Below are 21,011 nucleotides of genomic sequence, written 5' to 3' on the forward strand. Positions count from 1 at the left end.
GGCTACAATAGCATTTGAGTTTCCAGCACTATTCTATGCTCTTCTGCTTTCTTTGATATAGAAAGTTCTCCTCCTCACAGGCACTCAGACAGGAAGTACCAGCTCCTTTGAGCATGAGATGTCTCAGGAAGGCTTCAGTGCTGCCATCACCTCTGTAAGTGGCCCTTCATTAAATTGGGGGTGGAGGTAGGGCAAGAAGAAAAGAGAGAAGAAGTCCAAGGGTCTGGGGGCTCTTCCTCTGATGGACTCTTGTAGTGAGGTAACTCTTTAATGGGCAGAAATGGTCTCTTCTTCCCTCATCAATCCTGTTCGACCTCTTTTTCCAGAATGGTCCTTTGCTGGGCTCCGTGGGGAGCTTTGACTGGGCTGGTGGGGCCTTTTTGCATAGGTCCAAGAATGAAATCACCTTCATCAACACAACCAGGGTAGACTCAGACATGAATGATGCTTACTTGGGTAAGTGGGGAAAGCAGGGGTCCCCTAAGAAAGGATTAGGATTTCATGTAACTCAGTTAGTGTAACTGCCATTGGATCTTTCACAGGCCCTTGGGATATGTGCAAAGACATAAATTTCAAAATTTAATTTTAATTATGTTCACAAAGAGGAATATAGTATAGTGCTGTTACCCCAATCTGCCAAGCATGGGGCTGCCCCATTACCCCCACTCAAGTATGACCTGCAAAGTGGAAAGGAGGGCAGGGCCTGTGAGGGAAAGCACTTTGCCTATTAGACCACCATCTTCAGGTTATGCATCTGCAGTCATCTTGAGGAACCGGGTGCAAAGCCTGGTTCTGGGTGCACCTCGATATCAACACATTGGCCTGGTGGCGATGTTCAGACAGAATGCTGGTGCCTGGGAGACCAACACTATTATCAAGGGCAACCAGGTAAGAGCAGAGTAAAAAGTGTGAATGTGCAGAGGTACCCTGTTGCCGCAGTCCGGCTGCAGCAAACTAGCCGGGGGGGTGACGAATAACTTGTGTACGTTGATACAACAGGAGTGGGAGCCGTTTATTGCAGGACAGGAGCAGTATTTATACATTCCACACAGCTTATCTAATTAGCATAAACTAGATACATCAGTCAACCAATCAGGAATCTCCACACTTAATGGCTCGCTTTTGTTACTTCTCAAACCACTCCCTCTGGTATTTTGCCAGGCACCATCCAGACTTGTTTACGAACTCTAACATTCCCCTGGCAAAATGCCAGGTGTTATTTTGACTTGTTTACAGACTCTAACACCCTGTGGACAGAGAGATTCCAGGGTGGGCATTGCCAGATGCCATGTATGGTAGAGACTTGAAAAGGAGCCTTCAGAGGGCTTTAAGTTGGGGAGTCACGGGATCAGTTCTGCATTTGAGAATGCTGTGTTCTTAGTTTTCTAACAATAATAAATAATAATTTTTGACCTGTACAGAGCTCTCTATGAGTTTAACTGCATCCAGAGCTGATATTCAACTAGTAACATAAACAATATAGCCACATAATTTAATAATTCCATATCAGTTGACAAATGGCTGTGTCTTTGAGATTCCCCAAGAGGACAAACTGTTCTTGAAGTTTATATAGAGGGCTGGGGTTGTAGCTTAGTGGTAGAGTGCTTGCCTAGCACATGTGAGGTTTTGTGTCCATCTACAACTAAAAATATTTTTAAAAGTTCATATGGAAATGCAAGGGATCCAGAATAGCCAAAACAAGCTTGAAAAAGTAGAACAAAGTTGGAAGCCTCACACTTAAACTTTACAAATCAATAGAGCCAGAAAGTAGATTAGTGGTTGTCAAGGAATGGGGGTGGCTCAGGGATTGGGAATGATGACTAGGAGACCCTAAGTTTATTTCTGGGGAGACAACAATCTTGAATTAGTGATGATAGTTACATAACATTATGTCTATACTAAAAACCACTGAATTTTATACTTTAAAATGGTGAATTTATGTTATACAAATTTTATCTCAATAAAAAATAGCTATTTTGAAAACAATGTAATCCACCATAATAAGAAATTAGAGAATAAAAAAGTAATTATTTTAGTAGACACAGAAACAGTAATTGACAAAAAATAGAATTCTTTCATGATTAAAAACCTCAGTGAAATAGGAACTAAGGAGAACTTCCTCAACTTGGAAAAAAATTACAAAAAATCTGCAGTTGTGTCAAAAGTGCAAGAGAATGCTTTTCTGCTATAATTGGAAACAAAGCAAGAATATTCATTCTTACTATTTCTATTCAACATCATATTGGAAGACCTAGCTGGTTCAACAAAGCAAGGGGGAAACTTAGTGATACCCTGTTGTCAGCACATGGAGCTGAAAGGAAGATATAAAACTGTCTGTGTTTGCAGATAACATATTTGCATGGAAAATCTCAAAGAATCTACAAAAAGGCTCCTGTAACTAATAAGTTATTTTAGTAAGTTCTCAGGCTACAAGATCAATTTATAAAAATTAATTCTTTTTCTGTAGTATCATTTAACAATTGGAAATGAATACGAAAAAAGTACCATTTACAATAGCAAACCAAGACCAAGAAATGCTTAGGAATAAATCTCATAGAATCTGTGCAATAATTATATGCTGAAAACTATAAAATATTAATGAGAGACATCAGAGACATAAATAAATGGCCAGATGTTCTATCCTCAGATAGAAGACTCAGTATAGTTAAGATGTCGATTTTCTCCAAGTTGATTGTTACACTCAATGTAATAAAAATTCTAGAAGTATGTTTTGTGGAATTGATGAAGATAATTCTAAAATTTATATGGGAAATAAAAGAAAGTAGAATATCTGAAAAAAATTTTGCAAAGAATTTAGATAAATATCATTAGTATTTACTGGAGAACTCACATATCACTGAATTTCAGGACTTAACAATTTAAGTTATAGTAATCAGGACATTTTGGTATTGCCAAAGAAGGACATGAAGATCAGTGGAATAGAATAGCCCTGAAATAGATAGACACATACATAGTCAACTGATTTTCTTTTTATAAAGTTTTGTTCCCCTCTTTACTGAGGTATAATTTACAAATGAAAGTAGTATGTATTTCCCATGTAAAATGTGATGTTTTAATATATGTATACATTGTGAAATTATTAAACCAATCTAAATTAATATATCTATTGCCTTAGATGTTTATCTTGTTTTGGAGTGTGAGAACATTTAAAATCTATTCCTTTAGTAATTTTTAAGTATATGATGCATTATTATTAGTTATGGTCTCTATATGCTACAACAGAGATCAACAGAACTTATTCATTCTAACTGAAATGTAGTAGTGCCCTTTGACCAAAATCTCTGCTGTTCCTCCCCAAGTCCTGCCCCTTGGCAACCACCATTCTAATCTCTGCTGTGATGCATCTGACTTTTAAGATTCTACATATAAATGAAATCATGCAGTATTTGTCTTTCTGTGCCTGGCTTATTTCATTTAGCATGATATCCCCTGGTTTCATGCTGTTTCAATGACAGAATCTTCTTCTCTTCTCCTCCTTCTCCTCTCTTCTCCTTCTCCTTCTCTGGGAATTGAACCTAGGGGTACTTAACCATTGAGCTACATCTCCAACCATTTTTATTGTATATTTTGAGACAGGGTCTTGCTAAGTTACCTACAGCCTAAATTGCTGAGGCTGGTTTTGAACACACGATCCTCCTGCTTCAGCCTCCCGAGTTGCTAGGATTATGGGTATGTGCCACAACGTCTGGCTGGAATTTCCTTCTTTTTAAAGGCTAGATAGTATATTCATTATGCATACGTGTGTGTGTGTGTGTGTGTGTGTGTGGTGTGTGTGTGTGTGTGTCTGTCTGTCTGTGTATAGTATGTATAATGCAATCATGTAAACTGCAAAATATATACATACACTTTTCTCCTCCTCCTCCTCCTTCTTTTTAGTCTTAGACCCCCTATTGAGTCTGTTGTTTGCATTCCAGTGTAAGCTTCAGTGTAGCCAGACTAGGGAAATCTCTTGCCTAGAGTTTTTTAACCCTTTTTTCCCTGGTTGGTAATAATCAGGTCAGGTTTGGATGTATAAAATTATGAAACATTATTTCCCATAACTTTTTTTAATATTTATTTTTTAGGTGTAGATGGACACAACACAATGCCTTTATTTTTATGTGGTGCTGAGGATCGAACCCGGGTCCCACCTGTGCTAGGCAAGTGCTCTACCACTGAGGCACAATCCCATCCCTATTTGCCATAACTTTTTTTTTCTTTTTTTAAAGAGAGAGAGAGAGAGAGAGAGAGAGAGAGAGAGAGAATTTTTTAATATTTATTTTTAGTTTTTGGCGGACACAACATCTTTGTTTGTATGTGCTGCTGAGGATCGAACCCGGGCCGCACGCATGCCAGGCGAGCACGCTACTGCTTGAGCCACATCCCCAGCCCCTCCCATAACTTTTTAAAAATATTTTTTAGTTGTCAATGGACCTTTATTTAATTTATTTATATGCGGTGCTGAGAATCGAACACAGCGCCTCAAACATGCTAGCAAGCACTCTACCACTGGGCCAACCCCAATCCTTTCCCATTACTTTTGAGACTGAGAGTGTTAAGTATTTTTCCTCTCAGTGACAAACAGATTAAATTGTTGCTCCATAGGTAAATTGAGGGTAGGGTGGGGGCTTGGAATAAGTCTCCTGTTCATATGACTTTGGGTTGGGATCTCACTCAAAAATGAGGATACTATTTAACCTTTTGATAATTATTTTAAGTTAAGGGGAGACATTTACTAGCTAATTGTGCCCTTAAAATCTCTTCAGAAGTAGAATATTTGCCTGCTGCTTGGTCATTCATCATCCTTATAACTTGGGATTCCTAAGATGTATTATCTTTTCTTTTTTAAAAATATTTTTTAGTTATACATGGAAACGATATCTTTATTTTGTTTATTTATTTTATATGGTGCTGAGGATTTACCAGGGCTGTGGGATTTGGGTCCTCTCCCTCCAGAAGCTTAGTGTATGGGATTTGGGAAGATGGCTGCATGGTGGGGAGGGGTGTTTTGCCTTGGGGACAATTCTCTAGTCCAGTGTCACTTTTGTTTACGCTTGGTGGGCGGGCTTCTGGTTAGGCAGGCTTTTGCTCAAAGTTTCCACATTGAAACAGGGCCCAGGAGATTTATTAGAAGGTCTGGTGGGGCCATGAGTAGCAATAGCCTTTTTTAGGCCTATGGATGGCTGAGGCTAGGAGCTGATGCTTTTCTTTCTTCTGTTTGGCCTTGTCTTCCCTATTATTAAAGGTCTAGAAAGCAGTATATAGAAGTTGTTTCTGGGAAGCTTTGGTGCCCTTCTCTGTTTTAAGTTTTTATGGGTATTAAGTGTAGAACTGATGAAAAATTGGATGGGGGAAAGAGAGTACCAGCAGGAGTATGAAGGTCTAGGGTGATATATTTGATAATTGAGTGAAGGTAAAAGAAAGCTTGGAGGCAGAAAACCTCAGACAAACTTGCCGTTCTGTAATTTGAGACAATTTTTCCAATCTATAGTAGGTAATTTTTTAATTTTGGAGAATTTTTTGATCAAAGGTTTCATATTTGCACCATTAGTACAGATAATCTAATTTGTATTGTGGCCAGTTTGAGTGCTAAGGCTAATGAAGCATTAATTTTGAGGTCAGCTTGGGAGTAGAGGATCTTAAAATGGGTTCAGAGACAGCCTAGGGGGTATCTCTGGAAGCTGATTGTGTAGTTTTCAGCCTTGGAGAAGCTTGACTACAGAAGGTGACAACAGAGGGCAAGGTATACCTTACACTCTTTATGCCATCAATGTGCCAGTCCTGGACTGGACTTTCCCCACAAGGAGTTGGGAAAACATCTTTCCCTCAATCCAAGTGGTAAGGGACATGGTCCCAGTCATCCTAAGGGCAGAATTTCTGTTCAGCAGAGATGAAATGAATAATGAATGGGGTCTTATCTCTCCAAAGAGATGAGAAGATAAGAAGGTTGGTGGTGGGTATAGAAGCAAAATGGCAAGGTCCCTGATCCAGAGGTTTGTTGATCGTGCAAGGGAAGGGAAAGTTTGGGGGTGGGAAGTAGAAGTAAGCCTCCTTTAACATTAACAAAGGGTTTGGTACAGATCTCTTTACTGTCCATGGGGTATAAAGCCACACAAGTTTAGCAGGTGGTTGATATCTGGTATCTCTGTTGGCTGTTGAGGAGTCAGATTTTAGATTTAAAACCTTGGTGTAACACTAGGGAATTGCTTTGAGTTCTCCCATTTTATGCATGATTTTTTCTTTTAATTTTTTATGTTTTGCAGAAAGTAGACAGTAGAGGGTGTGGAAGGCCTATGTTCTATGGGGTCAGGAAATGCAATCAGTTCAGGGACTTGGCCCTAGCTGCATGAGCTGTGGCTGGAGGTTTGTTCCCCCAACCTCAGAGATCCTTGGGGATGCTGGACACTTAACAGTCACTTCCCAGATCCCATCAATTGTTTGACTTAACTACAGGGAAAGAGGAAGTGTTCAGGGGGGACAGCAAAGGGTTAATTTTACCTTACTCTTGTTCAGGGAACTATTAGGACAAATAACATATGATGAAGGCAGGAAATGGGAAGCAAACCTAGGATCAGAAGCTTTTCTTTATTCAGTATTTAGTAGGAAGTCAGGTTCTAAGCTGACATGATGAAAATTTGGGCCTACTTTTTCTTCTATTAGTTGCAGTGTCTCTATTCTAGTGTCTAAGTCTTTGATCCACTTTGAGTTAATTTTTGTGCAGGGTGAGAGATAGATGTTCAATTTCATTTTACTACATATGGATTTCCAGTTTTCCCTGCACTATTTGTTGACTAGACTATCTTTTCTCCAATGTATGTTTTTGACACCTTTGTCTAGTATGAGATAACCATATTTATGTGGGTTTGTCTCTGTGTCTTCTATTTTGTACCATTGGTCTACATATCTATTTTGGTACCAATACCATGCCATTTTTTTTAAAATTTTTTATTTATTTTTTAGTTTTTGGCGGACACAACATCTTTTGTTTGTATGTGGTGCTGAGGATTGAACCTGGGCCGCACCCATGCCAGGCGAGCGCGCTACCGCTTGAGCCACATCCCCAGCCCTGCCATGCCATTTTTGCTACTATTGCTCTGTAGTATAGTTTAAGGTCTGGTATTGTGATGCCTCCTGCTTCACTCTTCTTGCTGAGGATTGCTTTGGCTATTCTGGGTTTCTTATTTTTCCAGATGAATTCCAATGCTTTTTCTAGTTCCACGAAGAATGTCATTGGGCTTTTCATAGGGATTGCATTAAAACTGTATAACGTTTTTGGTAGTATGGCCATTTTAAGTATATTAATTCTGCCTATCCAAGAATATGTGAGATCTTTCCATCTTCTAAGGTCTTTTTCGATTTCTTTCTTTAGTGCTCTATAGTTTTCATTTTAAAGGGCTTTCATTTCTTTTGCTAGATTTATTCCCGAGTATTTTATTTTTTTAGGCTATTTTGAATGGGGTAGTTTTCCTAATTTCTCTTGCAGTGGATTCATCCCTTATGTACAGAAATGCATTTGATTTATGGGTATTGATTTCATATCCTGCTACTTTGCTGAATTTATTTATTAGTTCTAGAAGTTTTCTGGTGGAATTTTTTGGATCTTCTAAATATAGAATCATGTCATTGCAAATAGTGAAAGTTTGAATTCTTCTTTTCCTATGTGTATTCCTTTAATTTCTTTCGTCTGTCTGATTGCTCTAGCTAGAGTTTCAAGGACTATGTTGAATAGAAGTGGTGAAAGAGGACATTGCCATCTTGGTCTAGTTTTAGAGGGAATGCTTTAAATTTTTCTCTATTTAGAATGATGCTAGCCTTGGGTTTAGCATAGATAGCTTTTACAATGTTGAGGTATATCCCTAGTTTTTCTAGAGTTTTGAACATGAAGAGGTGCTGTATTTTGTAAAATACATTTTTTTTTGCATTTATTGTGATAATCATATGAATCTTGTCTTTAAGTCTATGGATGTGATGACTTATGTATATTGATTTCTGTATGGTGAACCAACCTTTCATCCCTGGGATGAACCCCAGGGATGTGGTGCACTATCTTTTTAATATGTTTTTATATGCGATTTGCCAGAATTTTATTGAGAGTTTTTGCATCTATGTTCATCAGGGATATTGGTCTGAATCTTTCTTTGTTTGATGTATCTTTGTCTGGTTTTGGAGTCTAGGTGATACTAGCCTCATAGGATGAGTTTGGTAGGGCTCCCTCCTTTTCTATTTCATGGAATAAATTGAGGAGTATTGGTATTAGTTCTTCTCTGAAGGTCTTGTAGAACTCTATCGAGAATTCATCTGGCTGGGTTTTTCTTGGTTGGTATGCTTTTGATGGTGTCTTCTATTTCCCTGCTTGAAATTGATCTGTTTAAATTGTGTATATCCTCTTGATTCTGTTTGGGTAGATCATTTGCCTCTAGAAATTTGTCAGTGTCTTTGAGATTTCTATTTTATTGGAGTATAAATTTTCAAAATAGTTTCTAATTATCTTCTGTATTTTAATAGTGTCTGTTGGGATATATCCTTTTTCATCACAAATTTTAGTAATTTGAGTTTTCTCTCTCCTCCTCTTCATTAGCAGAGAAGTTTAATGAGCATTCCCACTCCTAAGCATTTACTCAAGAAATTTTATTACTTTTATTACTCAAGAGAAATAAAAGCAGATGTCTATGTGAAGACCTGTGTGCAAGTCTGCAGTGGCTATAGTATGAATTGTCCCAACCTAGAAACAGTTGCCAGTCCCCACAGACTATAAAATATTTAATTCTATTCAAATAACATTCTGAAAAAGACAAAACTATAGGGACAGAAAACAAATTAGTGGTTGCTAGGGTGATTGTAGGGAGAGGTTGATTATGATGGTGCATGAGGGAATGTTTTGGGGATGATGAAGTTCTTCTATATGTTGACTGTAGTGATGATTACATGACTTTAAATGTTTTTCAAAATTCGAAAACCATATAATAAAAAGGCTGGGTTTGTTGCATGTACATTATACACCAATAAACCTGACCTAAAAAATTTGTACTCCTATTGACTTCAGGATGAAGCTTAAATGCCTTTACTGGGTTATCAATGAGGCCTTCCTCAATGGTGTGGGGCAGAGATCATTTTTTCTTTCTAGATCTAGAATGTATCCCAGTTTTAAATTGATGTGTGTGTGTGTGTGTGTCTGTATGTGTATGTGAAAATAAGTGAATGAATGAATAATTAAATGGAAAATTCTAGAGACGAATTCTCTATATTGACATTGAACATATTTAAAAATCTTTTTGCTGGTAGGTGGACATTATTTTTCACTATTGCAAAAAAATTCTGGGTAGCAATTGTTAATTTTAATCCAAACAGAATAATTCTTTTATTTAAATTTATTTTTTAGTTTTAGGTGGACACAATATCTTTATTTTATTTATGTGGTGCTGAGGATTGAACCCAGTGCCTCATGCATGCCAGGGCAAGTGCACCACCACCTGAGCCTCATCCCCAGCTCCCAGATTGATTCTTTATTTGTAAGACTGCCAACTTTGATTTTTTATCACCCCACTCAAAGACTCCCAATATATTGAAAGGGTATCCTGTCTATTCTTCTAGGCTTTTATATCTGGATTTTCCAATCTAACTTCTTCTTTGTTGTCTTAATAATCTCTCTAGAATACCATTTGATACCCCAAATCCAAACCTCTGCTGATTCACTTCACAATGTACTTCTATAACTGGCAGCACATTCAAATAAGAATTTATCATGAATCATCATGAATCATATAGAAAAATCACATCCTCTCCAAAGGGTTTTCACCAGCAGGCATGATTTTTCTTTCTTTTTGTTTTAAAATGATTTCTCTTCACAGAAAAATCACACTCTTCTTTAGGTGGGAAGAGGTATGAAATACTGGATCCATCTCTTTCAGATTGGCTCCTACTTTGGGGCTTCCCTCTGCTCGGTGGACATGGACGGTGATGGAAACACCAACCTGGTCCTCATTGGGGCACCCCATTTCTATGAGCAGACCCGAGGGGGCCAGGTGTCCGTGTGTCCCTTGCCTAAGGGGGTGAGTGGCTGATGGGACCTGGGATGGATGGGGTCTGGGTGTGGGATGGAGAGGTTGTCTGCATTAAGGCCTAAACTGTTATTGTTTAGCAGAGGGCTCGGTGGCGGTGTGAGGCTGTTCTCCACGGTGAGCAGGGCCATCCCTGGGGCCGCTTTGGGGCAGCTCTGACAGTGCTGGGAGATGTGAATGGGGACAAGCTGACAGACGTGGCTATTGGAGCCCCAGGAGAACAGGAGAATCGGGGTGCTATTTACATTTTTCATGGAATATCAGTATTTGGCATCAGCTCCTCCCACAGCCAGGTAAGTCCAGGTCACTTACTGTCCTTATCATATCAGTAACCTCTTTGCTGAATCTATTCCCTTCTAATTCAAGAGTCTCCCTGTACTCCTTTTAGAACCTTCAAAAATAATAACACACACTTCACAAAAACCATAAAGGATTTTAATTTTAGATTAATTATTACTGTAATGATAGGAGGTGATTGGGTATGTCCTCACTCTAAGTTTACAGATAAGGACATCCAGGCCCAGAAATAGTAAATAGCAATCTGGAAATATTGGGATGTAGGGATTCATGGCTTCTGAATCTCGGTCCTGGCAGGGTGACCAAGGGTCCTGGGTTTCCCAAATCCATCCCATTTTTAGCACTGTTTGGTGGGCTTCTTTCCAAAGGGCCCTGTGTTTGGTTTAATACTCTGCTATTAATATACACTGGAATTATTAATAATTTCTGAACACTGTATTTTTATTTACACTGGATCTTGAAATTAAGTAACCCATCCTGATGATTGTTCACCCTAAATCTGGGCCCCTACAACTATTGTTCCCTCTAGGATAGTTTTTTGTTTTGTATCACATGGGGCTTACTGTCTGGAGGGACCCTCACAGTCTTGCTCCACCTTACAAATGCCACTGTAGCTAGCTAAGGCCATCTGATCTTCTGGTATCTGCTCTTTAACTCTTTTTCAACTTCACATTTTTCTTTCTTTAGAAAATTGTTGTGGCTAGAAGGCTTAACATAGGATATACCCTCTTTACAGATTTTAAATCTACAGTGTAGTATTGTGATCCATTGGCATAATGTTGTACCCCAGATCTCTAGAGCTTATTCATCTGGTATAACCAGAATTTTGTACTCATTGATTAGCAGTTCTCTATTTCCCCTCCCCACCCACTATCTCTGGAAACCACTATTCTAGTCTTTGCTTTTATGATGTTGTGTATTTTAGATAACTTATATAAATGGAATTATTTGTCCTCTTGTGTATAGCTTATTTCACTTAGAATAATGTCTACTAGTTTCACTGCTACTGTAACAAATGACAGAATGTCCTTCTTTTTAAAGGCTGAATTATATTTGTGTATGTATTACCACGTTTTTTTTTTTTTTTGGTAATTCATCATCTTTCAATGGGCATTTAGGTTGTTCCTACTTCTTGGCTCTTGTGAATAGTAATGCAATGAATGTGGATATAGTTACCAGTATCTCTTTAAGGTCCTTATTTCAATACTTTTGGATAAATATCCAAAAATGAGATTACTAAATCATATGATAATTCTATTTTTAAAATTTATATTATTAGTAGTCTTTTTTGCTATTGAGTTGTAGTAGATCTTTATATATTTTGGGGATTAACTCATGATCAGACAAATAGTTTGCACATATTTTCTCCACCTTTTCATTCTGTTGTTTTCTTTGCTATGTAGAAATTTTAGTTTGATAGTCTCATTTAATTATTTTTATTTTTATTGCTTGTGCTTTTTCTTGTTATATCCAATGAAATTGCTACCTAGACAAATGTCAAGAATCTTTCCCCTGTTTTCTTGTAGGAATTTTACATTTTCAGGTCTTATGTTTGTCTTTAATCCATTTTGAGTTTTTTTTTTTTTTTGTGCATGGTATAAGATGAGGGTCCAATTGCATTCTATTTTTTTTTTTTTTGGTACTAGGGAGTGAACTCAAGGATACCTGACCACTGAACCATATCCCCAGTCCTTTTCTGTATTTTATTTAGAGACAGGATCTCACTGAATTGCTCAGCTCCTTGCTGTTGCTGAGGCTGGCTTTGAACTTGTGATCCGCCTGCTGCAGTCTCCTGAGTCACTGGGATTAAAGGTGTGCTCCACCGCTTCTGGCTCCAATTGCATTCTTTTGCAAGTAAATAGGCAGTTTTTCCAACACCATCTGTTAGCGAGGCTATCTTTTCCCTATTCTGTATTTTTTGTGTTCTTTTGGAAGATCAGTTTACCCTATATGCAAGGGTTTATTTCTGGGCTTTATATTGTGTTCCATTGGTCTCTATTTCTGTCTTTATACCAGTACCATGCTATTTTAATTACTATAGCTTTGTAATATAGTTTTTACCTCTTGAAGTGCTGGAGATGGAACCCAAGGGTGCCCTACCACTGAGGACATCTTCAGCCTTTTTTATTTTTTGAGACAGGGTCTTGCTAACTTTCTCAGCTTACTGAGTTTCTATTATTGGTGTGTGCTCCTGTGACCAGCTCTGTAATATAGTTTTAAATTAAGAAGTGTAAAACCTCTATAGTTTTGTTCTTCTTTCTTAAAACTGATTAGGTTATTTGTGGTCCAAAGACCATAGATTTTAGTTTTTTTTCTTTTATTTGTAAAAAACACCATTGGGATTTTGATAGGGATTGCATTGACTCTGAGGATTACTTTGGATAGTATTGATACTTTAACAGTATTAAGCCTTCCAATTTAAAACGGAATGTCTTTCCATTCTGATTTTGTCTTTTAAATTTTGTTAGCAATGTTTTGTAGTTTTTGGTGTATGAGACCTTCAATTCCTTAGTTATATTTAGCTTTATTCCTAAATTATTTTTCCATGCTATTATAAAAAGAATTGTTAACCAGGTATGGTGGTGTATACATGTAATCCCAGTGATTTGGGAAGCTGAGGCAGGAGGATCACAAGTTTAAGGCCAGCCTAGGCAACTTAGCAAGGCCCTAAGCAACCTAGTGAGATCCTGTTTAAAAAAAAAAAAAAGGTGGGGGTGCTGGAAATGTAGCACAGGGCACTCCTGGGTTTCATTCCCAGTTACCCTCCATGTATATAAATAAGAAAAAATAAAAGGTATTATTTTTCATATTTCTTTTTGATATCACATTATTAGTGTGTAGAAGCACAGTGGATTTTTTAATTTAAGTTTTATTTTTAATTGTCACATATTTATAGGATACAACTTGATATCTGTATCTCTATGTATACATTGTACAATGATTATGTCAAATGAATTAACATCCTTATCACTGCAAACACTTACTTTTTAAGCATAAGAACATTTAAAACCCATTATTCTTGTAGTTTGAAATATACAATACACTATTTATTATTGTACCCTGTGAATAGCATCTCCCCATTCCCCAGGTCTCCTTCCCCAAGCTTCTGGCAATCCCTATTCTATGCTTCATTCACATAAGTTCAGCTTTTTTGTAGATTTCACATTAAGTGAGATTGTACAGTGTTTGTTTTTCTGTGCATGGCCTATTTCACTTAAAATAATGTCCTCCAGGTCTATCCATGTTGTTGCAAATGATAGAATTTCCTTCATTCTAAAGGCTGAATAGTATATAGGTCTATATAATCAATATTTTCATTATCTGTTCATCTGTCCATAGACACTTAGATTGATTCTATATGGTGGCTATTCTGAGTGACGCTGTAGTGCCTATGGGAGTACAGATATCTCTTCACCAGACTGGTTTCCTCTGGATACACACCATAAGTGGGATTGCTGGATCATCTAATAGTTGTATTTTTAATTTTTTGAGGAAACTTCATACTGTTCTCCATAATGGCTACAGTAATTTACGTGGCCACCAAGAGTTCTGCTAGGGTTCTACTTTTTCCACCTCCTTGCGAACACTTGCTACTTTCTGTCATTTCAATAATAGTAATTCCAACAGAAGTGAGGTAATAATAATCTGATTGTGGTTTTGATTTTCATTTCCCTGATGATTAATGAAGTTGAATATTTTTTTTCATGTACTTCTGGGCATTTGTATGTTATCTTTTGGGAAATATCTGTTCAAGTCCTTTGCTCAATTTTTAATTGGGTTGTGTTCTTGCTATTGAGTTGTTTGCTTTCCTTTCATGCTTTGGATATTAATACTTTATTAGATGTATAGTTTGCAAATACTTTCTCTCAGTGCAAAGGTTGTTTTTTCACCTTGTTTAAAAAGTTTTTTAATCACAAGTGAAGGATTTTCTTCTTTTTAATAGCTGAATAGTGTGTAATTACTTTACATTTTCTTTGTCATACATCAGTTGATGTACTCGTGGTTGCTTGATTCTATATCTTGGATATTGTGAATGGTATTGCAAAGAACACGAGAATATAGATAGTTCTTTGTCCTACTGACTTCATTTCCTCTAGATATGTATACGGTGTCGCCGGATCATATGGTGATTCTATTTTTAGTGTCCTGAGGAACTTTCATACTATTTTCCCATAATAGTTGCATTAATTTAAAATCCCATTAATAGTGCGTAAGGGTTTCCTTTTTTTTTTTTCATCTTTACCATTATTATTTTTTGTCTTTTTGATAATAGCCATTCTATCTGGAGTGAAATGATATTTCTTTGTGTTTTTAAATTTTTTTCCCCTGAGGATTATTTACATTGAGCAGTTCCCCTCATATATCCATTGGCATTTTTTCATATACCTTGTTTTTAATTTTTTTTCTGTCCTCTAATTGTTCTTTTTTTAAAATACTTTTTTAGTTGTTGATGGATATTTATTTATTTATTTATTTATATGTGGTGCAGAGAATTGAATCCAGTGCCTCATACATGCTAGGCAAGTGTTCTACCACTAAGCTACAGCCCCAGCCCCTCATACCTTCTTTGAAGAATGTCTATTTAGGTCTGCTATGGTTTGGAGACCATCTGACTGTGTTCCACAGTGAGTTATGTGCTGGAAAGTTGATCTCCAGTGTAGCAGTGTTGAGGTGGTAGAAACTTTAAGAGGTGGGGCCTAGTGGAAGATAATTAGTTCATGGGGGCATCACCATCCTCAGGAAGGATTAATGCTTGTCTGGAAAAGTGGATTAGTTCCTGTAATAATGGAGTGTTATAAAGTGCAATTGGTTTCCTTGGCTTTTTCTTTTGCTTCCTGACTCATCATGCGATCTCTCCCTCTCCCATTGGCTCCTCTCATGAGGCCAACTTGCCATGTTATGATGTAGCCAGAAGGCCCTCACCAGAGCCAGGCAGATGCTGGCATCATGCTCTTAAATCTCCAAATCTGTAAACCAAATAAACCTATTTTTTGTATAATTTATCAGCCTTGGGTATTTTGTTATAGCAACATAAAAGAGATGAGGAAGGTCCTTTTGCCAATTTTTAAATGGTGTTGCAAAGAACATGAGAACATAGATAGTTTTTTGTCATTCTGACTTCATTTCCTCTAGATATGTACACAGGGGGTTGCCGGATCATATGGTGATTCTATTTTTAGTGTTTTAAGGAACTTTCATTCTATTTTCCCATAATAATTGCATTAATTTAAATTCCCACTAATAGTGTGTAAGGGTTTTCTTTTTTTTTGTGCATCCTTACCATTATTATTTTTTGTCTTTTTGGTAATAGCCATTCTATCTGGAGTGAAATGATATTTCTTTGTGTTTTTAAAATTTCCTCCCCCTGAGGATTATTTACATTGAGCAGTTCCCTCCATATACCTGTTGGCATTTTTTCATATACATTCTTTTTTATTTAAAAAATTGAGTTATTTGTTTTCTTGCTATCAAGTTGTTTGAATTCCTTATATATTTTGGATATTAACCCCTTACTAGATGTTGGTTTGAAAATAATTTCTCCCATCCTGCAGGTTGTCTTTTCACTCTGTTGATTGTGTCCTGTGCTAGGCAGAATGCTTTTGGTTTAAAATCCCATCTGTCTATTAGTGCTTTTGTTGCCTGTGCTTTTGGGAGCATATTTTAAAAAATCATGGCCCAGACTAATGTGGTGCTTTCCCCCATGTTTTCTTCTAGTAGTTCTATATCTTATGTTTAAATCTTTAATCCATTGAGTTGATTTTTTCATGTATGTCAGATAAGGTTCTAATTTCATTCTTTTGCATTGTTTGCCAAAACCAATTGATTGTAAACATGTGTATTAATTTCTAGGTTCTTTGTCGTTTTTGGATTCTCTAGTTGTGTTCAGTTACTTCCTGTGATCTGAGATTAGATGTCTATGCTCCGGGATCTGGAGAGACCACTGGCTAGACTCTGCAGCAGATGGGGTTGCTGCCTGAGCTCTGTGATAATTTCTGATCAGGCAGAATAAAGATTGTCTTCCTGGACTGGGCAATTGGATTGTTTGGATTAATATAAATGGATTGATACACTATGGAAGTATTTGTAGTCAGGCAGGGACCCATGGTGTCTCTAGGATTAGGTGAAGTCTCTGGAATTGCTGTTCATCTGTATGAGATGGGCAGAGCCACAGTCTTGCTCCACAGATATATGTGGACTTGGGCTTGCCTCCTGGCCTAGGGTAGGCTTAAAGCAGAGAATGAGGTTTAGTAGAATAAATATTGCCCAGCCTGGGGTTGGCAAGGCCAGATGCTCCCTCTGCTGGTAATCACCAACCTGCAGTTACTTCCTAGTCTGGGGAAGACTTGATGAGAGCGCTCAGGCTGTGTGAGGAAGCTGGCCAGGGGTTGAAGTGTAGAAGACCTGTGGACTGTGTGTTTTGCAGTACAAGGCTGCTGGCTAGTTTTTCTAGTGTGGCCTCTCAGTTGGCCAGAAGGTAGAGATCTGCATACTGGCTGCTATGAGCCCACCCACATTCTTTGTTTCTGTTTCCCTTAGGATGAGCCTTCTATAGAAGGGTCCCAGAATGGTGGGAAATCTGAATACCTATCTTCAACACTTTTACCACTGTAGAAACTTTGGGCCTCTGGGAATTCTCTGTGTGGCTTGGGGTGGTCAAAGAGAACCATTCCTCTTATCTTTTCAGTTTTCAGTTGTGACTTTTCAGAGTTCTCTGGTTCAGTGGGGGTGTCTCAGCCTCATTCCTGAGTTCTGGAGTATTCATGACAGTATTCTTGCCTGTGAAGAGTTGCTGATTGGATTTCTGTGGTGGGAACGGTGAAGTTGAAGAACTCCTATTCCACCATGTTGTTGGTGTCACTGACCTTATTTTTTGTTGCATTGGAACTCAGTCTACTTTGACTCCAAGTGCTTCAGCATGTATATTATTAATTAAAATTAAACGTTTGTTCACAGTTATTTTAAAAATGAAACTTTCAGACAGGAAATGAACAAATCTTTATTCAGTGAATTTTGACAAACTCTTATCATGATACAAAATATTATTACTAACCCAAAAGAGAAAGTTCTATTTCTCTCTTTATGGAAAAGTTCTTTTTCTTTCTTCATGGAAAATTTAAAATTATAATTATTAACACATATTAATTGTACAAGTTTATGGGTTTCATTGTGATATTTCCATTCATGCATATATTGTTCTTTGATAATGATCACCCTCCCTTCTACCATCTATTAACAGAACCCCTCCCCTCTTTTCCCAGGAACAACCAAGGTTCTGATTATTTTCTAACATAGATTAGTTTTACCAATTTTATAACTTCATATGAATGGATTAATACACTATGGAATAATACACTACATAGGCCCAAGTATATTTTATAATCTTGTTAGGTGCAGCCAGGGATGAGAACCATTGCCTTACTAACTTCTCACTGCATGGAGAAGCCTCTTTCCACAATTGTACAATATTTAAACATTTTTTTTCCTTCCTTCTTCCTTCTTTCTTTGTTTTTACTTTGTTATAGTACTGGAGATTGAACCCAGGACCTTGCACATGCTAGGCAGACATTCTGTCTCTGAGCTATACACCCAGCCCTTTTTTATTTTATTTTGAGATAGTGTCTTGCTAAGTTGCCCAGGGTGGCCTCAAACTTGTGATCCTCCTGCCTCAGCCTCCTGGGTAGCTGGGATCACAGGCCTGTGCCACTGAATCTGGCAATAATGCTTCTTTTCATTGGTGCCTGTTGTTTCTCTACATAAATAGGATTTGAAGGTTTTGGTTTTTAAAAATTTTTAGTATAAAAGATTTATATGCTTGTCATGCAAATATATAATTCTAAAATAAACAGTGAAAGCGCTAGTTCCCTCACTGTACTCTCCATAACACCCTTCCAAAGAAAACGAGGCTTAGAGGAGGGTACCTTATTTTTTTAATTGATTTTAAAAAATGACAGTGGAATGCATTACAATTCTTATTACATGTATACAGCACATTTTTTCATATCTATGGTTGTATATAAAGTATGTTGACACCAATTTGTGTCTTCATATATGTACTTTGGATGATAATGTCTATCACATTCCACCATCCTTGCTAATCCCCTGCCCTCTTCCTTTCCCTCCTACCCCTCTGCCCTATCTAGAATTCATCTATTCCTTCCATGTTCCCTCTCCCTACCCCACTGAGTCAGCCTCCTTATATCAGAGAAAGCATTCCACATTTGTTGAGAGGAGGGTACTTTAAATGCCTGTGCGCGCGCGCACACACACACACACACACACTTTTGGATTAACAGCAAAACCAAAAAGAGTTCTACTATTTTGTTATTCTTCTATTTAAATTTTTTACTTCTTTTTCCCTAGTGATTGAAATTGGAAATGGTCAGTGTTCAGACAAGCAAACATGCTGTGGATCTCCAAACTGCCTTGTTATACATCAGTTCAAAACAAAGCATCCTCCCAACAGAATAGTATATATCGTTCTCAAAAAAATGTGAGGTATAAACTATACACTAAACACACAAATCTTGAAGATGACTTTTTGTATATTAGTAAACCCAAGTAACCACCACCTAGATTAATATGTCAAAAATTTCTAGCATCTTATGTTTCCTCATCCTTCTTTGCAGCTGAAAAAAATCAGTTTTTTTCTTTTGTGGTGCTGGGAATCAACCTCTGCCTTTGCACTTGGTAAGCCCATGCTTTATCAATGAGCTACATACACTCCCAGCCCTGACAAAAATCACTTAAAAAATGTGGTAAAATATGACATAATATTTACTATCTTAATCATTATAAGTGCACAATTCACTGGCATTAAGTACATAATAAAATCATTAAAAAATTTAAAAAGTTTATTGTTTAGTTTTTAAAATATTATTCTTGTAAACAGATTGAAAAGTAAAAATAGGCTTATCACAAAAACCAGTTTCCATACGCATTATGATTTCTGCTGTATTCCCCTCTGAAGACACCTATTTCAGTTCCTCCAATTATTTTCTTTAAAAAAATTTTTTTTAGTTGTAGATGGACACAATACCCTTACTTTAATTTATTTTATGTGGTGCTGAGGATCAAACCCAGTGCCTCACACTTGCCAGGTGTGCACTCTACACTGAGCTACAACCCCAGCCCCTTTCCAATTATTTTCTATATGTCTAAATAACATAATTTTTCCTACTTCTTTTTAAACACGTTTAAATTAATAGACTCAAAATATTTGCACATATTTATGAGGTATGGTACAATAATTTGATACATGTATACAATGTGTAATAATCAAATCAGAGCAATTAGCATTTCTGTATACAATGTGTAATAATCAAATCAGAGCAATTAGCATTTCTGTCTCCTCCAACTTGATCAATTCTATGTGTCGGGAACCTTCAGACTCTTCTTGTTATTTTGAAGTTTATCATAAATTATTGTAGACTATAATTACTCCACTATGCTATAGAATACCAAAACTAATTCCTTCTATCTAACTGTATTTTGGTAGCCACTACCTAACCTCTGTCTCTTTCCCTTTCCCCATTCTTTCTCAGTTTCTAGTGACCACTATTCCACTCTTTTCTATGTAATCATTTTTTTTTTAGCTTCGTCAAATGAATGAGAGCATGAAGTATTTGTCTTTCTGGGCCTGGATTGTTTTACTTAACACAGGATCCTCCTTGTTTGATCCACATTGCCACAAACAATAGGATTTCATTCTTTTTATGGATGACTAATATTCCATTGCACATTAAAAATGAACAAATGAGCTTAAAGAGATATTTTTCAAAATAAGACCTACAAATGATTGATATATGAAAAGTATTAAATATCACTAATCATAAGGGAAATGCAAATTAAAACCATAATGAGATAGCATTAACCCCCAGTTAGAATGGCTACTATAAAAAAATAAAAACAAATACTGGTGAGGATGTCAATAAAAGGCAACTCTCATCTACTGTTTATGGGAATGTAAATTAGTATATTCACTCTGGAAAATGGTATAGAGTTTCCTCAAAAAGTTAGACATAGAATTACCATATAATCCATTGATCTCACTACTGTATATATATCCAAAGGAAATGAAATCATTTTATTGACAAGATACCTGCATTCTCACGTTAATTGCAATACTATTTACAATAGCTAAGATATGGAGTCATCTATGCATGAATGCATAAAGAACAGTTTCCTAGCTGGGCGTGGTGGCACACTCCTGTATCCCAGTAGCTCAGGAGGCTGAGGCAGGAGTATTTCGAGTTCAAAGCCAGCCTCAGTGATTTAGTAAGACGCTAAGCAACTTAGTGAGACCCTGTCTCTGAATAAAATACAAAATAGGGGCTGGGGATGGATGTTGCTCAGTGGTCGAGTGTCCCTGAGATCAATTATCATACCCCCCACTCCAAAAATGTTTCCTATTTCTTGATTTTTGTTTTAACATAGATTTCCTAGTATGAAAAGTGAAGATTGTGTTCTCTTTTGGTTTCCCTCTTGCCACACCTGAACACATTCTCTACCCTCTTCCCTCCTTGCAATTATATGATAATTTTGATTAGATTAATATTCAGTGTTTGCATTATTCTGACCATGTAAGTGAGATTCAAAGGGGCGCAAAATATACTTTTGCTTCTTTCCTATAAAACTTCTTGTTTTCTCTAGAAAGCC

General features: G+C 37.0%; 1 protein-coding gene across 3 annotated transcripts in view; it reads left to right on the forward strand.

The window, feature by feature from the left end:
- Positions 1–21,011, forward strand: part of Itgam (integrin subunit alpha M) — a 45,944-nt gene that overhangs the window by 16,074 nt on the left and 8,859 nt on the right. For 2 of the 3 annotated variants that reach the window (XM_015491355.2, XM_048789835.1), the window contains 5 exons: positions 81–154; positions 327–456; positions 746–888; positions 9,909–10,049; positions 10,139–10,351. In XM_015491355.2, coding sequence (XP_015346841.1) covers positions 81–154; positions 327–456; positions 746–888; positions 9,909–10,049; positions 10,139–10,351 — 701 coding nt within the window. The remainder of the gene's footprint in view (positions 1–80; positions 155–326; positions 457–745; positions 889–9,908; positions 10,050–10,138; positions 10,352–21,011) is intronic. The other variant, XM_015491356.2, reaches the window with a different exon arrangement.

Source organism: Marmota marmota, unplaced genomic scaffold, assembly GCF_001458135.2.
Source record: "Marmota marmota marmota unplaced genomic scaffold, marMar, whole genome shotgun sequence".
NCBI classification, from domain to species: Eukaryota; Metazoa; Chordata; class Mammalia; order Rodentia; family Sciuridae; genus Marmota; species Marmota marmota.